Here is a 21,682-nt window from a genome sequence, read left to right as displayed (position 1 = left end):
AGACAAGATAGTATAGCAACATCACTGAAAGGGTAGTGGGGGTATTATGGGAACCAGGTGTTCTTTCATCTGGCTTTTTTTCACATCAATATTCGTCCCAGTGCATGCAACCTGTTTTTATTTGAAAGTCAAGGTGATTTTCTTGTTAACTGTACTAATAAGGGCTTGGGATCTGCCTTTTTATAACTTTACAAGACCTCTGTCAGGTGATTCCTAGATCAGCCTCCTCAGGTGATCAGAACCTCCCAGGTAGCTTAGTTTCCAGGCGACATCTACCCTGACAAACCAGTTCTGCTGGGCAAGAGCTTGCCTATTGTCTAGGATGCTTAGAGGCAGATCCCAGTTTAAGGACGCTCTGTTGTCAGCCCTGTATCACTCCCACTTGAAATTTCAGTCCAACATGGAAGTAAAAGAACAAAAGAGAAGGAAAAGGGCTGCACAATCAAAATGAAGTTAGCAGCTTGGTAAAGTCACATTCAGAGAGTTCATAATCTCACACCAAATTCATAAATCGTAGATTTCCCAAATTGACACACTGCCCCTCTCAGCCCGTCTCTACTTTTCCCTTTCACTGTGCTGCTGCTCCTCCCTCTCCCCTTACTTATAGCTCTTTCTTGGTTTATCTATTTCATTCCATCCCGGCGTCTTAATCTATTATACTAAAAGGGCAAATTCCTTTTTTGAGACGGAACAAATTAATTGGTTAGCTGAACTGTCCAGAAATCCATTCTGGAAAGTTTGAATTTAATAAACGTAACTCTTATTAAATTTAAGTAAAATGCGTATTTGCAAACCTTAAATAACTAAAGGAAATATTCTTTCTTTAAAATGTATGGGTGCACTGTCAGCTCAAGGGTTATAATAGAAATGTTAAAACAAATTATTAGTTTTACAAAGATAAAAGAATACAAATTCTTACAGTAACAGTTTAGTTTCTATGTAGTTATTGTAGTGTGTATATATAGACTATAATTATAGTCTTATAATTTCTTATAGTGAAACTCGTATAGTAACAATTGTACTACATAATCAGAAACTAAAGTATACATTTTGAATCATCAAATGTCAAACAAAAATATCATTGGGAACGGTAAAAAATCCTGTTTGTAGCAATTATACTATATACTCATTTGAATTTGGAGGGAATATACCTGGCTTATTCTTCATGCTAACTTTTGTTACAAAATAAGCTCTGTGAGCAACACATTATTTGTTGTTAGCAAAGTATTTTCCTGACACTACCTGTATCCTTAAAAAAAAAAAAAAAAAAAAATCATCTTTATTCCATGCTTAATTTTACTTCAGGCAATTATAGTGAAGATTTTGAAGATGAGACCGAATCTAATTATCCTTCTAAAAATGAAGATAATGAAGTTGAGCAAACTGTCAGATCAGAAGCTGATTTAAAAATTCAAGGACAGGTATAATATTTAAATATTTAAATTGTTGAATTTTGTGGTATGAGACATTTTCTGCTATGTGTATCTGCTTTAAAGATCATCATAATTCTGACAAAGACCAAACTGCCAGTTTTAAAACACTTCTTAAAAATCTATTATTTTAAACTAATTGTCTGAGCTTTTAAACTACTTTTTTGAGTTTATAGAGATCTACAAGTACACAAATATATATGTAAAAGAACACAAGTAGCTATAGTTTTTTTTAATGGATTTGCATTACATACAAGGAAGAATAGAGGTATTTGGTGTGATATTTTTCCATGAAGAATGTACTGTTCCTGGTGCTTTGGTCTTGACATATCTACGGTACTTGCTTATTTGCATTTTGAGTTAACAATCACAGATGGTAAGTGCAGTACTTAAAAGCACTGCACGGCGCTTCAGAATGACAGGGAGCTTTTCTCTCTTTTTTTGTGGGGAGGCCTGGGGCAGGGAGTCGGGGGTGAAAAAGCTATTGAGCTCTTCGGGAAAAGGAAAGCCTCTGACCCATAGAACTTTAGAATGAAAAGGGGAATCAAACTTTTTCCTTTCCACCCCTTCTCCCAAACAGTGCATACATCTGTTGGCTAGTGATCTGCTGGATGACTTGTAAAGGGGTGGTCAGGACTATCTGTATCATCAATCATGAACCCAGTGGATCTAGCCACCTGGAATTCTGTCACTATAGGGGAATGCCGGAGTGGCATGGAGAAAGTGCAGTAGCTTTATACCTGCTCCCAGCTGCCTTTGGCATAGAAGGCAGGCCAGAGTGGCTGTATGCTCTGGCAAAAAGAAAAGGAGTACTTGTGGCACCTTAGAGACTAACCAATTTATTTTAGCATGAGCTTTCGTGAGCTACAGCTGAAGTGAGCTGTAGCTCACGAAAGCTCATGCTAAAATAAATTGGTTAGTCTCTAAGGTGCCACAAGTACTCCTTTTCTTTTTGCGAATACAGACTAACACGGCTGTTACTCTGAAACCTGTATGCTCTGGCTATTTCTGAGTGCTGCAACAGCTTTTTTGGGATCACTTGGCATAGGTTAGATCAGTTCTGAGAATGCTCTAACTTTCACCAGAGGCCAAACCATCTCAGGATCACCCTCAAAATCCAGGGGCCAAAAATGTGGTTTAAAGTCTCATTTTCCTACCCTTTGGGTCTAAGAATTGGGGCCAGTGTGTTTTATGTAAGCAAAACAATGAGACCAAGAGGTAAGTCTTCAATGCAAAATTAAAGACAATAAGTCTTTTGTAAGGATATTTTGTGTTGTATCCATGTACTGTACCACATCTATAGAAAATACGATAAACGTATTTTCAGATACTTCTGGTTCCTTAAGACTGAAAAACAAAACACTGGTCCATAAAATGATTCTTATTTCTGAGCAAAGTTATTTTAAAAATTCAATGCAACATAGTCGAGGTAAACTTTATTTAGTAGGGCGTACCATGTATGTGATTACAGCTTATCTACATTACATTTTGTTGTCTAGAACAGCTCACATTAATCTCCAATTGATGACCCTCAAATTTTTGTAGCTTGTTTTGAAAACAAGTATTAGTTGAAATGCTAGTGCTAATAAATGCAAAACCACAAACAAACAGCACCTCCGTCCATGTTCATACCACTTTAAGGCTTCAAACTTGAAGGCAAAGTAGTTAGGAAATGAAAAATGAATGCTGTAATAAGGACACTAACATGGTATTTTCTGATTTTCTTGTGTTGTAATTTGCAATAACAGCATTTTGCTAATGTAATTTTTAGCATCTAGTTCCACCTCACCCTTAAGGGGGAAGCAGAGTAAAAGAATGGGGAAGATGTATGGTCCCAGTTCATCTATTGGTATCATAACTTCATAGTGCTCCAAGCAGTTGCACAGCTTAAACTCATACTATAAATATTGAACTGCACATGAACTAAAGCAAACTTTTAATCTCTTTAAATATAAACTTATTTTGTTTTTTCAAATTCACAAAGTAACTATCCTTCACTGTTTCAATTGTTTTAGGATGAAAAGACTGGCATGCTGGCTAAAGGTAAAAATTTAAATTTTCAGTAGCGTGAAAATATTTGTAAAACATACAGCAAGTAAATCTGTTTTATTTCTGAATGTGAATTTACTGCTCCCTAATCATGGACTGAAGTAGTTAAGAATGATCCATATGTCTTAATTTTTAAATAGGCCTCAACACAGTCTCTAATTTTGCACCAAAAATTCAATTTCCACGTTTTCACACCTGCAAGCTTAGGGCCAGATCCTGCAGTGAGCTCATTGCAGGCACTGCAGTCCTCGCAGGTGGAGCTCATAGAACTGGGGCCTTAGTAGCCATGCCCAGAGCGTTGAAATGTAGAGGGTGATCCAGTGGATATAGTGTACTTAGATTTTCAGAAGGCTTTTGACAAGGTCACTCACCAAAGACTTTTAAGCAAGGTAAGCTATCATTGGTTAAGAGTGAGGGTCCTCTCATGAATCCGTAACTGGTTAAAAGATAGGAAACGAAGGATAGGAATAAATGGTCAGCCTTCAGAATGGAGGTTGGTAAATAGTGGTGTCCTCCAGGGGTCTGTACTGGTACCAGTACTATTCAACATATACATAAATGATCTGGAAAAAGGGGTAAACAGTGAGGTAGCAAAATTTGCAGATGATACAAAACTACTCAGGATAGTTAAGTCCCAGGTAGACTGCGAAGCGCTATAAAAGGATCTCTCAAAACTGAGTGACTGGGCAACAAAATGGGAAATGAAATTCAGTGTTGATAAATGCAAAGTAATGCACATTGGAAAACATAATCCCAACTATACATATAAAATGATGGGGTCTAAATTAGTTGTTACCACTCAAGAAAGAGATCTTGGAGTCAGTGTGGATAGTTCTCTGAAAACATCCACTCAATGTGCAGAGGCAGTCAAAAAATTGAACAGAATGTTGAGAATCATTAAGACAGGGATAGCTAATAAGACAGAAAATATCATATTGCCTCTATATAAATCTGTGGTACGCCCACATCTTGAATACTGCCTGCAGATGTGGTAGCCCCATATAAAAAAAAAAATATATTGGAATTGGAAAAGGTTCAGAAAAGGGCAACAAAAATGAGTACGAGTATGGAATGGCTGCCATATGAGGAGAGATTAATAAAACTGGGACTTTTTATCTTGGAAAAGAGACAAGTAAGGGTGGATATGATAGAGGTCTATAAAATCATGGCTGGTGTGGAGAAAGTAAATGTGTTGTTTACTCCTCATAACACACGAACTAGGGATCATCAAATAATATTAATAGGCAGCAGGTTTAAAACAAACAAAAGGAAGTATTTTTTCACACAAGGCACAGTCAACTTGTGGAGCTCCTTGCCAGAGAATGTTGTGAAGGCCAAGTCTATAACAGGGTTCAAAAAAGAACTAGATAAGTTCATGTAGGATAGGTCCATCAATGGCTGTTAGCCCGGATGGGCAGGGGTGGTGTCCCTAGGCTTTGTTTGCCAGAAGCAGGGAATGGGTGACAGGGATGGATCACTTGCTGATTACATGTTCTGTTCGTTCCCCCTAGGGCACCGGGCACCTGGCACTGGCCACTGTCAGAAGACAGGATATAGGGCTAGATGGACCTTTAGTCTGACCCCGTATGGCCGTGCTTATGTTCTAAAAACAGGACTTGATTAATGAAGCCCCAGCTTCCTTCTCCAAGCCCAACTGATACTTGGCGGGGTGGGAGCAATTAAGCATCTTTGAACCTAAAGTTAGGGACCAAAGCGGAAAAGATACCAGCTTAAGCTGGACCTCTCCTCCTGATTGTAACCCCTTGATAGTTTGAAATAATATTTTTGGCCCTGTGATGGAAGGTTGGACACCAGTGTTTTACATGCTTTTTGTGACCTACTTGTTGAAAGCCAAAGCCACCAACCCAACAAACTTGGGTTGAGTTTTTTCAGAACCAGCTAGGGATCCAGCCTTATTTATTTCAGTGGGAGTTATAACTAAATCCCCTAGTTGTCTTTGAAAATCTTAACCTTGTTGTCTAGCACTCTGACTTCCAATCATAACACACCCACTTCTGGAGAAAAGGATATTTTATTACTGGTCACTTCTATAGCGTTCCCCCTCACCAGAATGAAGAAGAGAATCTGCAGCCTGCTTACCTACCTGTCTGGGAGTGAGGTGATCATGAGGTGCACAAGAAGTCTTTCAGAAATTAACAGAATGTTTTTCCTATTCTCACTTGTCTCCTCCCTCCAAAAAGGGGGGTTTAAATAATTCAGAAATTGCTAAACGGGTTTTATTTTGGCAATAAAAAATAAAATAAAACCGTGCTGATTTTTGGAGAGTTCTTTAGAGTAATCTTATTATAGAGAGGCAAGATTTGGTGTGTCTGCAGAACGTGTGGGGTCTAACAAATTAATTGTCTTTAGCCAGTTCATAAGTGCAGAGGAAAGTTGTTGCTGCGGCCACACTGTCAAGGTTGCTAAGCTGTTACAGCTGCTCAGTGCTTCTGTTCTTGGAGCTTCAGTGTTACCAGCATGAGCAGAAAGCTCAGCCTGCTAATTCAGCGGACCTTGATGTTACTTGTAGAGAAAGACCACAGACAAGGTTCAGTGACTAAGGCACTCTGCCAGGTTTATTGCCCTCTAGGCACGTCCTAACGACTCTCTTAACTTGCACAAGTACATTAACGCATGAGTGCCTCATGGCAAGGAGTGGCTCAGACAGCAGCGGGAATTTCTGTTGTCCCCTCGGCCGCACAAAGGATTAAGGCGAGGTACCCCGACATTTATAGACTGAGACAAACAACTGGTATAAACAACTTACATACCACCTTACGTGTTTCATGACATCTGTTTGTTACCTCCCGTTGTACCTTACTCCAGATGTCTTGGACAAAACACCCCTATTAATTATTCTGTCAAACTATTTTATCTTGTGCTAGGTTGGGATGTATTTGTATTAACTTCCTGGAATATAGTTACATAGTTACTTGAGAACTCTGGGTGTTTTTTACCATCCTCTCCAGTCAGGAATGTGCTTACTTGGTTAGCCAATATCTAGTGTATTAGTTATTTTGCCAAGGTCAAGCCTACTGTGGTTCACAGCCTTTAGTTCACACTGTTAGTTGTGCGTAGGGCTCAAACAAGGCCTACACCACTAACAAAATACCTGCTGGTGAATTAACAAAATATTAACTACTCTGACAGTCTGTTTTATGTTCAAGTATGCTAATTCTGAATTTGAAGGGATAAATGGTAAAGGCCTATTAATAACAAAACCAAGTGAGGGCTTAATTCATGAGGGTTAACTAAAGGGCTCACTCATGAGTCTATCTGTGCAGCGTTAGTATAAGGATGTGTACACCCATTTGACTATTCACATTGCTTGTCATAGCATGGTGGGGAAATAGCAATTGCTAAGCCACTACTTCCTCTCCTAGGCAGGAATGGGATGTGGATTGAGCCTTAGCACCTCTTGTCTAGTGTGCCAGCCAGCACAACTGAGCTGGTTTGGAGCAGAGTGGGCAGGGAAGCTGCACTGGGAAAAGAGCTGGAGTAACTTGCTTCCCACAAGGAGCAAGAGGGAAGCAGAGACTGAATTGTGACTGTGTCACAGTTCAAGGCCTGCTCTGCTGCTGGTGGAAGTGCAACTAGGAATTGACCCATACGCATGACGGATCACAAGGTGCTAATCTGTTCCTAACTGATTAAAATTGTATTCTGCATCCACTGGGTCAGGATGGAGAAGGTGTAATATCACATCAGTGACAGTGTTCCCTAAAGTCCCAGGTTTATCTTTTTGTATCCTTTTAGTTGTGTTGCTTGATTCACAAGACTCCACCATGGAAACCCAAAAGGTCATTGAACAGCAAGATGCAGCAGTGACTGAACATCAGACACCTGAAGTCACTAAGGATGAAATAAATGGAACTGGTAAGGCTGCTTTGTCTTTGGTTTGTTTGTTTGTTTTAATTTAGACTGTATTTTAGCTGGAGACCTGATGGCTCCAGAGGATTGGATAGAGGAAATAAGGAAATTCTATGTTGCCTATGCAAATCAAGCCCTGGTTGGTAATGACCAAAATCTTGAGGAAAGAAATGCTTTTTCTTTTCAGGCTTAAATTTTTTTTCATAAAGGTCTTTTCCAGACAACTGATACTTAAGTTTTAAATATTTTCTTTTATTTTTTCTTGATCACTGCAAGCTGCTTTCACTCACACACACACACACACACACACACACACACTCTTTAGCAATTAAATTTCATTTAGAAGTCAGAAATAGACGTTCACAGCATCTAAAATTTTAATTGTATTCAAAATTCTAATGGGGGAGAGAAATCAAAACAATGAGAAAATATATAACTCCATGAAGACTTACAATACACTTATTTCATCATAACCACACTGTATTTAATCTAACAAAATATACGTCTCATTTGTGAGAGTTTTAGTAGTGAAAATATTTATAAAAATGGAAACACCTATAATTGCAGAGAAAAGACTGTAGAGAAGAGCAAGTATTATTTAATAAACACTTTCATAGTTAAAATGAAGTTTGCTGTTTTCAGCAATAGTTGCTCCCTGTAAATTTTGAAATTGAGTCGAGAGAGGATAAGTAAATTGTTGGATTTCTTTTTTTTTTCTCATTACTTTGTCACAATGCTGTTACATTTATCTGTTAATAGATCATGCTAGTGACTGAAACTTGTTCTTCCAATGTGTTGAGTTGACTTATTGTTTCTCTAATGAATTTCCAGTTCCCTACATCTTGATTGTTAATTTCCAGCAGGTATTTCCTATGGACAAACTAACAGTGATATTGAAGCATTACAGCAGGCCTATTGTCATATTGATCAATCTCTAGGAGACACTGATGAGCAAAGAATTAATCTTAGTACGATGGAAAATGCAGAGTGCCCAGTCCAAGATGCTTCACAAAACAACGAAGACTGTGCAAAAAACATCTCAACTACTGAATCAGGTAGATACTGCACATGGAAGCAGAGTTGTGATTTCCCATCTATTGCCGTTCCCTAGTTGACAGTACTACATTATGGAAATGATACATTCAAACTCTATGGATAGAACTAGTACAGAGAGCAGCTATTTGCCATTTCATTTAGGTTAAAAAGAGCTGTGGTTTCTGGTAACGTGGACTGTATTGCTCATGCTCAACTAATCTTGAGTATATTATCTTTCTATAATTCCTTTCTTGTTCAAATTATGTAAAATCAGTGTATGTTTTGGGTTATGCGCAAGTTACACCTGAGAAGTGTGTTCAAGTTACTTAAAGGAATTATTTCAAACAAAGAGCTAAAACTTAAAGCAGACAGTTCTTATTTATGCATTTATAACATAAATTGACTCCAATATTCTCTATTCCATAAAACAAATCTCTTTTTAAAAATTGAAAAAACAAAACTGTAATATATCACATACACAAGTAAAATATATAAGCCTAGGGATAAAATTTTTCAGAAGAGCCTGAGTTCCATTTTCAAGAGAATCTTAGGCCTTGTCTACACTACGAAATTAGGTAGTTTTAAAGAAGTCGATTTTTAGAAACAGATTTTATACAGTTAATTCAGTATGTCCACACTAAGCGCATTAAATCGGTGGAGTGCATCCTCACTACCGTGGCTAGCATAGACTTACAGAGTGGTGCACTGTGGGTAGCTATCCCACCGTTCCCAGTCTCCGCTGCCTGTTGGAATTCTGGGTTAAGCTCCCAATGCCTGATGGGGCAAAAACATTGTCGCAGGTGGTTTTGGGTACAGGTCCCCCTCCCTCCATGAATGCAACAGCAGACAATCGTTTCGCTCCTTTTTTCCTGGGTTACCCGTGCAGACACCATACCACAGCAAGCATGGAGCCTGCTCAGCTCACCGTCACCATATGTCTCCTGGGTGCTGCTGGCAGACGCAGTACTGCATTGCTGCACAGCAGCAGCTCCTTGCCTTCGCGCCAGACGGTGCAGTAGGACTGATAGCTGTCGTACGTCTCCTGGGTGCTCCTGGCAGACCTCGGTGACGTCGATCGGGGTGCCTGGACAGACATGGCTATCCTCCTCTTAGAGCACCGAATGGGAGCCAGAGACTCCAGGTCATTCTCTTCTTTAAGTTTTGTCTCATGGAGATTCAGTCGGGCCTGGAATATCCTGCGAGCTGGAGGCTTCTGCCTCAGGCTGCTCTCCCAGCTGGCAGCACCACACGGTCGCACCTACCCCAGCCTACCCCTTGCTCCCATGGCTCATGAAGCCTGGACAGTAGTAAGGAGCAGTTCAACCATAGGCTGAGCAAGTGTAGAATGGTGGTAGAATGTGCCTTTGGACTTTTAAAAGCTCACTGGTGCTGTTTGCTGACTAGGTCTGACCTCAGTGTAATGAACATTCCCATTGTTATTGCTGCTTGCTGTGTGCTCCATAATATCTGTGAGTAAGGGGGAGATGTTTATGGCAGGGTGTGAGGTTGAAGCAAATCTCCTGGCGTCCGATTTTGAGCAGCCAGACAACAGGGCGATTAGAAAAGCACAGCAAGGCGCGCTGTGCATCAGAGAGGCTTTGAAAACTACTCTCATGACTGGCCAGGCTTTGGTGTGACAGTTGTGTGTGTTCCTCCTTGATGCAAACCCTCCTCCTTTGTTAATTTTAATTCCCTGTAAGCCAACCACACTCCCCCCCTTCGAAATAAAGTAACTATTATTTTGAAACCATGCATTCTTTCTTAATTAAAAAAAAAAAGAGAGATAATGGACAAGGTAGCCCGAGTCGGGTGAGGGAGGAGGGAAGGACAAGGCCACATGGCTTATTGTAGCCACACTAAAAATCAGACTGTTTTGAATGACAGCCCTCTGTTGCTTGGGCCATCCTCTGGAGTGGAGTGGCTGGGTGCCCAGAGTCTCTGCCCCGCCGCGTTCTTGGGAGTCTGGGTGAGGAGGCTATGGAACATGGGGAGGAGGGGAGGCGGTTGTTCATGGCTGCAGTGGGGTCTGCGCTCTTGTTGGCTTTCCTGCAGCTCCAACAGACGCTTCATCATGTCCATTTGGTCCCCCATTAGCCTCAGCATCGCATCCTTCCTCCACGCTTCACACTCACTCAATTCTTTCCTGGCCTCTACCACTGAATGCCTCCATGCATTAAACTGTGCCCTATCATTGCGGGAGGACTGCATGAGCTCGGAAAACATTTCATCGTGAGTGCGGTTTTTTCACCTTCTAATCTGCGATAACCTCAGGGATGGAGATGATAGGGGGACTGCATGGTCACCTGTCCTGCTGAGTGCCGCTGAGTTCACCATGCTGACCAAACAGGAAATGAAATTCAAAAGTTCCTGGGGCTTTTCCTGTGTACCTGGCTAGTGCATCAGAGTTCAAAGCACTGTACAGAGCGGTCACAGTGGAACACTCTGGGATAGCTCCTGGAGGCCAATACTGTCGATTTGTATCCGCATTACCCCAAATTCAACCCAGCAAGGTCGATTTTAGCGCTACTCCCCTCGTCGGGGAGGAGTACAGAAGTCGATTTTAAGAGCCTTTTAGGTCGACGGAACGGGGTTGGTTGTGTGGACTCAGTCATTTTTAAATTGACCTAACGTGGCTAAATTTGACCTAACTCCGTAGTGTAGACCAGGCCTTAGGCTCCTAAGTAGAGCTGGCTGGGAAACCTAATTTCAGTTCTGTGAAAACTTTAGAGTTTTCGGAATTTTTTTAATCCTGACTCAGGACAAAAAGTTGTTCTCCAGAATTTTCACAGAACTGAAATCCTGCAACATTTCATTTTGGAAACACCAAAATCTGGTGTTTCTGAAACAAAATATGCTCCCAGGATTCTTGGGTGCCTCTTTGGCAGGCTGCAGGGAAGCTGGAGACCAATGAGGCCTTGGCAGTTGCAGAGTGAAATTGATGTGATTCTTATCAGTTTCACTGCTGTCTATCACTGAATAACAGCGGTGAAACTGACCAGACCTTTTAACTTGACAAAAGTCTGGTCAGCTTCAGGGCTGCTATTCACTGAAGGGCAGCTATGGACCTAATAAAAATCATGTCAATTTCAGTCTGTAGTTTCCAGGGTCCCTGGCTTCATTGCAGCCCATATGGTGAACTGCTGGGACCTGGGAAGCCTTGGGTCCTTTCTAACATACTTGGTGGGTTGAAGCTGCAATCCTGGGAGTGACAGCTCTGAGGCTCCTGGCTGAGCTGGGTCTACCAGGGTCCCAGCTCCACTTTATCCTACCCGCAAGCCCCATCTGCTGAGAATCCAGGGATGAGATGACAGGGAGCCTTCCTGCGTTCTATCAGAAGTTTGTCAAATTCAAACTGCTGCCTTGAAATATTTTGATTTCCATGTATCAGAAAATTATGACAAAAAATATTTTGTTGGAATTTTTCTGACCAGCTTTTCTCCTAAGTCTGTCTTTTACTGACTTTCAGTGAGACTTGAGCTTCTAAGTGCTTTTAGAAAATGGGACTTAAGCTCCTGAATCACTTAGGCACTTTTCAAAATTTGACTCTAGATCTTCTCCCTGAAATCCAACCAGGGAGTGGATCTTCAGCATGTGAATCTCTACTCCACAAGATGAGGGATCAGCCACATCAGTGGCACTGTCTCTTCTCTTCTACTCAAACTCTTAGAGAGTGCTACACCAGATCACGATCTACAGTGGTAGAGAGGGGGAAGACTACACAGGTGATAGGAATGAGAAGGCAGGTTGCACGTTCCCAGCAAGGATAATATAGTCTGATACAGTTATCTTTCCATTAAGCACCCTTCTGGTATCCTAAGGCATCCAGGGTGAACGGAGTTCTCCAATAGCATTGTATTGCCAAGGAAGAGCTGGTGGGGGCCAGAGCTGATGCAGAGGTAAAGGATCTCCATGTGGATGGCCTCCTGCAGATGCCAGGGGATCTGTCATGTTCTTCAACAGCTCTGATTACCCTACCCAACACAGGTTCAGACTTGAATGGGACAATATAGGGAAATCGACAGGAGCCAATCTTTGCAAAGACCTCCTTCCCCAACAGCTCTCTCCCATGGGTTTTACTACAGGTGGATAGGATCTGGCCTACAAAGATTCGTACTACATAAATTTCTATTTTAAGAAAAGATTTTAATTTGCTTTGTATTTGTAACACCTTTTTTAAAGCTTAGAAGCAAGATCTTCTCTACCCACTTTTTCTGTGTGACAAACATTAACAGGCTAAGTTCTGCTCTTAGTTACACCAAAGAATTGAGGAGAGTTATTCCTAATTTACACCATTTTCCGAGATGACCTAGTATGTCTTTTCCATTTCTATTTTCTGTCTGTGATTTCTTTTCACTACCTTAGAAGCACTGGAGATTTTGGAGAATTACAGATTACTGTTCGGCAGAATTTAACTCAGTATCTCTTTTTGTTTTGCTTTTTAATGGGGTTCAAGTTAACACAGCTTTCATTTATTACTGGTTTTGTATTATCCTTATCAATGTGTTTAATGCAGCACTTAAAACATAGTTAGTGACTTAAGTTAAAAATGCCAATAAATATTTTATGCAATAATCAGGCAGAATTATACCATTTGGAATACCTGTGCCTAACTTAAAATAGCTGAATAACACCTGAGAGATTGTATGTAGTTTCTGGACAATGAGGGTGCTTGTAAAAACAAGACACACACACAAAAAAAACACTCAAAATTAATGATTCTGACACTTTTGTTTTGGAAGTTACTTTTATGGTTGAGACAAGTGTGGGGTTTTTTTTTTTTGTTTTTTGTTTTGCAACATCAGTGTATTATTTTATATGGTAGGTATCTTGGAATCTATTTGATGCCAAGTTAAATCAGTAAGGGGCATGTTTCAGAAAGATACATGATATTTTTGCCAAATACTAAGTTATAGCATTTGATAAAATATGTTTTCTAAATCTATCACCCACTCAGAATTGTAATAATTTTTTTAAAATAACTAGTTTATTACTGTGTATTAAATATTATACTTAAAATTAATAATGTATTCCACTCCTTAGATTTGCTCACTGTAGAGGAATTAATGAAACCCATTAGAGCAGATTCATCTCATGCAAGAGGCTTTGATCTGGAGCTTGTAAGGTATTTGTTTTAGAAAATGCATGTTTTAACATCTTAATGTCCATGAATTATTTGTGAAAATCATCTTTCTGAATAACTAGGGTCATTTTTGAGCTAGGAATCTAGATTTTTATTGTGCTAGATAATTTAGTACTACTGTGTGTAGTTTGTGCTGATCTGTAAAGTGAATATGTATTCTGAGTTGGTCTGGCCACTTTTGAAAATAAGATCTATTTCCAGTAGACTTACTCCATTAGTAAACAGAGTTTAGAAGTATTGCAAGTAGCTATTTCAAAGATGAAGAGTCTTTTGACCTGGCAATGGAAATAACATTGCATTTGTGTGTCAATTTTAGAAAAAAAATTTGTAAGCAAATTGCAAGTCTTGTTAAATGCACTTTTTTTCTTTTTCTTTTTTAGTCCGGTGAAACTAACAGACAGCAGAGCAGCTGAATTTGTCAGTCATTTGCCAATTAAAGAACACAAAAATGATGCAGTTCTGGAGAAGCAAAGTTTAGATTTTTTGTTTGATAAACATAGTAAAGAAGAAGAGAGTGTTTTTCTCCAGGCAACTGCAAAAGAAAGTAGTGAAGATAGTCATCAAAAAGGGACTGATAAAGAAGACCAGATTGATAAAGAGCAGCTTGACCTTTTGAGACAAAAAATACAAGATTCTGCATTGTTGCATCAGGACAGCAAAATTAATAAGGTAAGCCATATTTAGCTATCTTTTATCTGTTTAAAAAATAATTTTAAATCACATTTTGAAGATTGTTTTTACAAACATATTTGCTAGAAATGTCTATCCATAATTTGGGGATTCCCAAGAAAACATTATTGCTATCTACTCATTAGGGTCATGACTCCAAAGCTGAATGCCAATTTCCAAGACGACCTAATAGGTCTTTTTCATCTCTACCCTGTTGTCCATTCCACCTAATAGGCAATTTTCCCTACTCGGTGTGATGTCTTCTTTTCACTACCTTAAAAGCACTGGAGATTTTTATAGAATTACACATTTTTCATTTGTTTGGGTTTGGATTATTCATTTTCAGCTCCATCAGGAATTTTATTCCTGTTTAAGTATAACTCTTGTAACTGGCCCAGTATTCTGTTACTAGAATTATATTTAAATAAACAGAAAAAGAACTGAAGTTACCTTCGGATTTTATTACAGTCTAATGTGGTTGTTACAAACTATACTTATTCTACACAGGCACATCAGTCCAGCTCCTGGAGGAACAAGGGATTGGATTCAGTGATTAATAAGCAAATAATGCACAAGAGCACTCGAAGTACAGCTCCTTTACATAAGAAGAAATCTTCCATTGGACCTCATATATTGGTTAGAAGTTCTGGATATGGTAAACCCACTTCACCCTTAAAACAACTTTCCACAACTACTGAAAAGAGAGCATCAAAAGAAGCTCTCAAAAAGCCAAGTTTGAAAGCCAAATCACCTCCAGATAAAGCAAGGCAAAAAGGTAAACTGTTAGTTTTATACATATAATTTTATCTTAAATGAAGAGTTCAGAGGTTAATTTTTGTTTAATCCAGAGAGCTTTTGGTTTTGATGTTACACGCACAAATAGTGTTAGATTTTATGTGACATACTTTTTCCACTTCTTAAAGATGAGTCTTATAGCAGTGTTAATTTTTCCTGAAAGAATAAATCCATGTGAGATTCCCAGGATTCCTGGGATAGATGTCATATTTTCATATTGCAGTCAGATTGTATGATATTTACTGCATTGAACAAATCGATGCATTTTGATATCACGGACTCATGGATATCATAGTCAGTCCGAAAGTGAAATAAGAAAAATAAATGTAATCAGTTTATTCCTTAATAGGCCTACCCAGAACTCATTGTAGAAATGTAATCTTTTTTTTGTAGCATATTTTACATATGGATTTCAAACCTTCCTTTACTGGGCTAGTCAAATCTTCCGTCGATTTTGACGACATGCAAACTTTTAAGGAAAGTGCCTGCTGTCTTCAAAAACCATTGTTTTTTCATTAAAAAAAAACTTTTTTATAAAAAAAAAAACTAACACATTTTCAATTTTCTTATGAAAATTCAAAATTTTCCATAGGGAGGGAAAAAACATTTTTTGACCAGCCTTTTACTCTAGTCATATGTAATTATTCAAAGCCCGTGCTCCTCCACTACATTTATTTAACTATTGCTGACCAATTGAATAGAAAATAATTTTGCCTTCAAAAACACATGTATGTCTGTCATAGTTTCTACTCTAGTAAGTATAAGTATTCTCTAAAAAATCTCCATTTCTGTTAAAATCCCTTTGGATAGTTCAACTTGTTGGAGTGATATTGTAACCTCTTTCAGTGTGGCCTGTCCTGTTCTTTATAAGCATTTTATCTTTATCCTCAGTTGTGCATTTTAGCACTTGTTAGAAAATACAAAGAAACAATTGCTTTTATTTCCCATTTATTTCCAGAATTAGTTTTTTCCTTAATGCCCATTAATGTGACATTGAGGTTGCCCACTAAGAAAAAACCTCCTCCAGAATTCTCTGCTTCCAAGTGGCTTGTACAGCAGAGACTGAACTACAAATAAAGACAGAATTTCAGGATTTGGTTCATTTGAACTTTGTAAAATTCCTAATCAGTTTTGGCATCTTGTGGGCACTGTTTGTTATTTCTGAGGTACTACAGGCATCCACTCTGTGGATGCTCTCACATTCTCGGCACATTCGATAGCAACTAATGTAGTCTCCAGGAAGCACATGGAGAAAACTGTAGGGTAAAACGGCTCATGTCTGTGTTCCCTTATTTTGAGAGGCCGACAGTTTAGGGAGCTTCTGGATAAAATAGTGACAGAGGTGGTTGGTAAGGAAAGGTATATTTATCTTCCTTAAAATTCCCAGGAAAAATACCTCAGGTAGTCCTAGAAGCAAACAACTATTTCACAACCAACAGTAGCAGGGCTAAAACCTGAAAGAGACCAGCTCTTCAGAAGAGCAAAAGGCATCTGATTTGCAACATGGTCACTTACCAATATATTTTCCTGCACTATATGTAGAAACTCCTGTCATCAGCTCAGGCTTTTTTTTGGCAGGAGTGTATGTAGTCTCTAGTATTTCAGTAGTTACAGAAAACCCCCATGTTCTACGCTGCCGAGCTATAAATTGTTGAATTTATACCCTAGGATGAATTTCACTGTTTATGTCCCAATGTCAAGTTAGAAAGGCAAGGTGGGTGAGATGATATCTTTCATTGGGTCAACTTCTGTTGGTGAGAGAGACAAGCTTTTGAGCCCACACAGAGATGTAATGAAAGAGAGTTCCTCACTCAGCTTGTCTCTCTAATATCCGGGGACCAACATAGCTACACCAGCACTGCATACACCAATGTCATGTTGGCTGTTACGAATAGATGCTGAGTTTCTCAATTAAACTGTGTGTGGGGGGGGGTGTTTTGCTACAGGGTCTATTTCTAAGGTTGGTGGTGTTTCTGCTGTGACTGGTATTATGCTGTGACTGGTAATATCTTCACATATATGTGGTTGCTTGGTTCTTTTTAAAGAAAGTTCACAAAACATCTGATGAAGTGAGCTGTAGCTCACGAAAGCTTATGCTCAAATAAATTTGTTAATCTCTAAGGTGCCCCAAGTACTCCTTTTCTTTTTGCGAATACAGACTAACACGGCTGCTACTCTGAAACCTGAGCTAGCTTATTTGCTGTCCAATTAATGGATAATTATCCTGGTCTTTTGATCTGCAGGGCATTCTGGTTATTACGTTATACTTCTCATTGTTCTTTAAGTATAAAATAAAAATTTTATAAAGGAAATGATGGCTACTCCATCTCCAGTAACATTGCACATAATTTGTTGTGGATGCTCTTGAATTAACTGAAAATCTTAACTATGGAGTGCATTGTGATCCAGAAGCTTGAGGCTTAGCACTGGTGGATCATATGAATATACTTGACTTTTTGAGAGCATATACATACACTATGTGTTGTTAACAAGTAGAAAATAAACATTTTCATTGGTTTTATAGCACAGTGCCTTCGCAGTCTGTCACTCACTGAATTTTGTTCTGTTCTGCTTTTTCCTCTCAAAATGAAGAAACGTTATTTACTACTAGGATAATAAGATCTGCAGTAAATGAATCAGCTTCTAAAAAGGTCAGCAATATGGTTACATCTGGCCAGTCAGTCATTAATGCCCTTGGACTGCAGATTAAGGAAATGGATTCTTGTGTGCAGACTCAAAAAGTAAGTGTTGTATTTTAAGTTATTACTGTTCAAAACTGGAACACCCGTGATGAAGAATTTGCATACCAGTTTTGTTAAAGCTTTTTGTAATACCTTTTATAATAGGATCAATAAATGCTGAAACTTGGCATTAAGAGTTTGCTTTAATAAGATGTTGATGTTCTTCTAAAAGATATTGCTAAAGTCATATTGCCACTTTAGGTTCCCAGATCAGTCTGTTTTGGTAGTTTTATGTCAATGTTGTTGTGAAAATGTTATCCATTATCTAATTTCTAAACATTAATATTTCAGTACCAAACAGGTTTAATTTAAATAAAACTTTCTAATAAAACTATTATACTTAGCATGTAAGTTAGTACCTGTATTTGTCTGTCTTTGTATTAGTACTGCATATTGTGCTTGAGCATATAATAGTATGTCAACAGAAAAATGACTCGGCTAACACGGCAAAGAGTTTTTCTCCTCTTTTATTCAGGCAGGCAGTAGGCAGCTAATAAGAAAGCAAGATTGATTTATTTATTTTTGCCTTACAAGAAATTTTATGCATTTATTGGTATTTATCTCTGGATTCTTCCTGCTTTTCTGTAAGCAAGACATGGAGTAAGGCAGCTCAGGTAGCTGTGTGTGGTTGCTACCATTTTTTTGAACCTTCTATTCAGCAACCTTTTCAAGATGAATAAAGACTCATAAGAGCCCAAAGGAAATCTTGAAAGCAAAGAGAAGAGCATAGGATGTTGCACTACCTGTCAGAGTGCTGCTCTTCCTTCTTCCCTGGCACCTCTGTGCATACTGGGAGGATGAGGCAGCTTCCAATGAGGGTATGGGAAGCTAGACTTAGAGCCACAACAAACAAATATTTTTTAAAATATTGGCAAAAATAAATTTAAAGTGCATTTATTTTCTGAAAAGTGACTAAAAATGTCCTTGTGGGGCTTCATGTTTTCATCTTGGTGATTTCCGTATTAACTTTGTTCAGTTTACAAGTAAACCTTCTATTTTTTTTATATATATAGCCAGTACTGCAGTTTTGCATGGGTTCTGAAATTTGTGTTCACTCTTCCTTGGGAATAACTGTCAATTCAAGTGATTGCACATATCCATTCCATACTAAGTGTGGGCACACCCAGTGAACCGGAAAGAGATTTTTCACATAGCAGTACCAATGAGGGCTGCTTGTGTGCCTTGCATCTATTTGTAATCCCAGCCAAGAGTATATAGGGTGGAGACATTCTGATTCCCCTTTAGTTCCTTCTCACTGCCTGTGTCCTGGGACTTGAACCTAGTATTACTTCTAATGGCCCACCTTGTGAGTCACTGGTTGCATTCTCCTGATTACATCATTTTCAGTCAAAGTGGCTTTCCTTGTGGCTACCATGTTGGCCAGGAGGATGGGGGATCCGCAGGCCCCCTTCTACTTCGTCCTTAATTTAAAAAATAAAAGTCACTACCAGGCCTCACCCCAAGTTTTTTAAAGATGATCTTGGACTTTCTCCTCAACCAAACAATTTACTTACCAATTTTCTTCACTGAGCCGCATAGTTACAAGATGAATAGAGGCTCCACACTTTAGGCATGCATAGAGCCCTTGCCTCTGCTTCAACAGAACTAAGCCATTCTGTGCATCCCTCAGCTGTTTGTCTCCTTTGCGGACAGAATTAAGGAGCTGGCAGTTTCCTTGAAAAGAATTTCAAATTAGAGCACATCATGCATATCAGTGTGTTATGAGATTGCTGAGACCACTGCTCCTTCAAAGATTTCTGCATATTCCTCAGAAGTTCAAGCGACTTCAACAGCATTTTGGGAAAATATCCCAATTTCTGACACATGCACGTTCCTTTACCAAGTATTATGCTATTGCTGCAGCTTCTAGGGATGATACCAGCTTTGGAAAGGCAGTTCTACAGTCCCTTTTCAGATAGAATCTGAGCTCTGCCTCCATTTCAAACTGCTTGGGAGTCACCTAGCGAGGAATGGACATGTGCAAACACCTGAAGGAAAAACAGTGACTTATCTGTTCTGTTTTTTCGAGATGTCCATTCCAAACCCCGCCCTCCTTCCCCTCTGCTTCAGAGTCTAGCTTGTTATGGATTCAAATGCAAAGGAAGTGAAAAGGGCCAGAGAGGCTCCAAGTTTTGTATCCTGGGCCAGGAGTACATGCAGGCACAGGCACTACCTCAGCGGATACCACTAGGGAAAAAAAATCCCTGGCTTCAGTGCACTTGGCACACATGCCTCACATGGAATGGACATGTGCAATCACTTGAAGAGCAACAGTTACAGAATAGGTAAGTAGAGTCGAACTGATTCGCTCGTAGCAGTATTAGCTCTTTAGTGCTAAGGAGAGTAAAAGTAGTTAGAAATTCATTTTTCTCTCTAAAGTAAGATTATAGGATTTGTCACACATACATGGAAAAGCTCTTTGAAGTTGGTGCCATTTTTTACCAGAACCATAGTATAAATATTATTTTTAAATGACATTTTAACATGACTTACTTTAAAAAACCCCCAAAACCTAAAGACAATAATGTTATCACTTTTATTGTATGTTTTACCTGTGAAGATCCTTCCCAACTCTTTTCTCCTGCACCCCGATATCTGCTGGCTTTGGGCACTTAATCTTGCTTAACTGTATTAACACTCTTTATATTTTCAGAGTGCTCAGTGAAATAGTTCACAGAAAGATGATGTAGTATTGGCTAACCTTAAATCTTGAATACATCTTATTGAAATGAAATGGAAATGAAAATGATCAATGATCTCAATGCAGTGTTTCTCTGGTAATTTTTCTTCACCAGGATTCCTCACTTTTCCCTGTCAAAAACAGTGAGAGAGAGCTTTATTTGCTAAAAAGAGTCAAGGAAGCAGAGGAAACGTTGAAAGCGGCACATGATTTAATTCAGCAGCTAAAAGACTCATTTTCACAGAAAGAGAAGGAAATGGAGAATAAGGTGGTAGAAATGAAAATGCAACATGATAAAGAGCTTTTACGGCTGAGTCAAGAAAACTATGTGCTTCAGACGAAGGTGCTGTACCACCTCCACCACAGACAAAGGGAAAGACTTGCTTCTGAAAACAACACTCAGTATTTCTTAGTTCAGTCATTCCTGCTCTGAACCAATTAACAGGAAATAAACAGGGAGGGTGGGTGCAAGGTGTACTCTCACGCTGTTGCTGTTCCATCTGAAACCAATCATAAAATTGTTTGTTTTTCCAGAGGGTAAACTTAGTTATGCTCTTCACTCACTCCTTATGGCTACCATGTTGGCCAGGAGGATGGGGGAACTGCAGGCCCTCAGAGTAGGGCCTCCTACATGTTTTTTTATTTTGTTTTTGTTTTGTTTTTTGAATAAGGACAAAGTTTCTACCAGGTCTCACCCCAAGTTTTTTAAAGATGGTCTTGAACTTTCACCTCAACCAATTTACTTACCAATTTTCTTCACTAAGCCACATAGTCACAAGATGAGTGGAGGCTACTACTTAGAAGCTTTGCTACTTAGGGGTTGTCTAATTCCTCTCTGGATACATGTATGCCGCATGCTTCTTTTGGCAGCATGTAGAGTACATATCCGCATAGCCCCCCTAGCGTGGGTATAAATAACAGTGTAGCTGGTGAGGCCTGGCTTAGACAAGTAAAGACACCTGAAGAGTGTGTGTATGTATGTGAATACATACTCTACCCACTCTACTTGCCTGAGCTGTCTCTGCCTGTCTACACTGTTGTTTTTAACTCCTCCAGTGGGGAAGAATTCTGCATGAGGAGGCAGCAGGGAAAGGCTGTGCAAGCTGTCTGCTGCTGGAGTCATTCCCTGCTGCAGGGAAAAGCTCTGACAGTGGAGAGGCTTTGCCTTTCCCCCTGCTAGAGCGTTCCTTGCCTCAGGAAAAGACTCTAGCAATGGGGAAAGGCTAGGGCTTGAGGTGGGGAGAGGGAAAGGTTCAGCCTTTGCTTCTCCACT

At 39.3% G+C, this 21,682-nt stretch overlaps 1 protein-coding gene across 4 annotated transcripts in view; it reads left to right on the top strand.

The window, feature by feature from the left end:
* Positions 1 to 21,682, top strand: part of CEP162 (centrosomal protein 162) — an 84,972-nt gene that overhangs the window by 21,889 nt on the left and 41,401 nt on the right. For 2 of the 4 annotated variants that reach the window (XM_077812772.1, XM_077812769.1), the window contains exons 6-14: positions 1,306 to 1,421; positions 3,446 to 3,473; positions 7,236 to 7,355; positions 8,210 to 8,404; positions 13,425 to 13,506; positions 13,905 to 14,193; positions 14,701 to 14,968; positions 17,581 to 17,729; positions 20,525 to 20,752. In XM_077812772.1, coding sequence (XP_077668898.1) covers positions 1,306 to 1,421; positions 3,446 to 3,473; positions 7,236 to 7,355; positions 8,210 to 8,404; positions 13,425 to 13,506; positions 13,905 to 14,193; positions 14,701 to 14,968; positions 17,581 to 17,729; positions 20,525 to 20,752 — 1,475 coding nt within the window. The remainder of the gene's footprint in view (positions 1 to 1,305; positions 1,422 to 3,445; positions 3,474 to 7,235; positions 7,356 to 8,209; positions 8,405 to 13,424; positions 13,507 to 13,904; positions 14,194 to 14,700; positions 14,969 to 17,580; positions 17,730 to 20,524; positions 20,753 to 21,682) is intronic. The other 2 variants (XM_077812770.1, XM_077812773.1) reach the window with 2 other exon arrangements.

Source organism: Eretmochelys imbricata, chromosome 3 (genome assembly GCF_965152235.1).
Source record: "Eretmochelys imbricata isolate rEreImb1 chromosome 3, rEreImb1.hap1, whole genome shotgun sequence".
NCBI classification, from domain to species: Eukaryota; Metazoa; Chordata; order Testudines; family Cheloniidae; genus Eretmochelys; species Eretmochelys imbricata.
The sequence above is the reverse complement of the archived record's forward strand: the minus strand, read 5'-3'. Positions and strand labels throughout refer to the sequence as shown.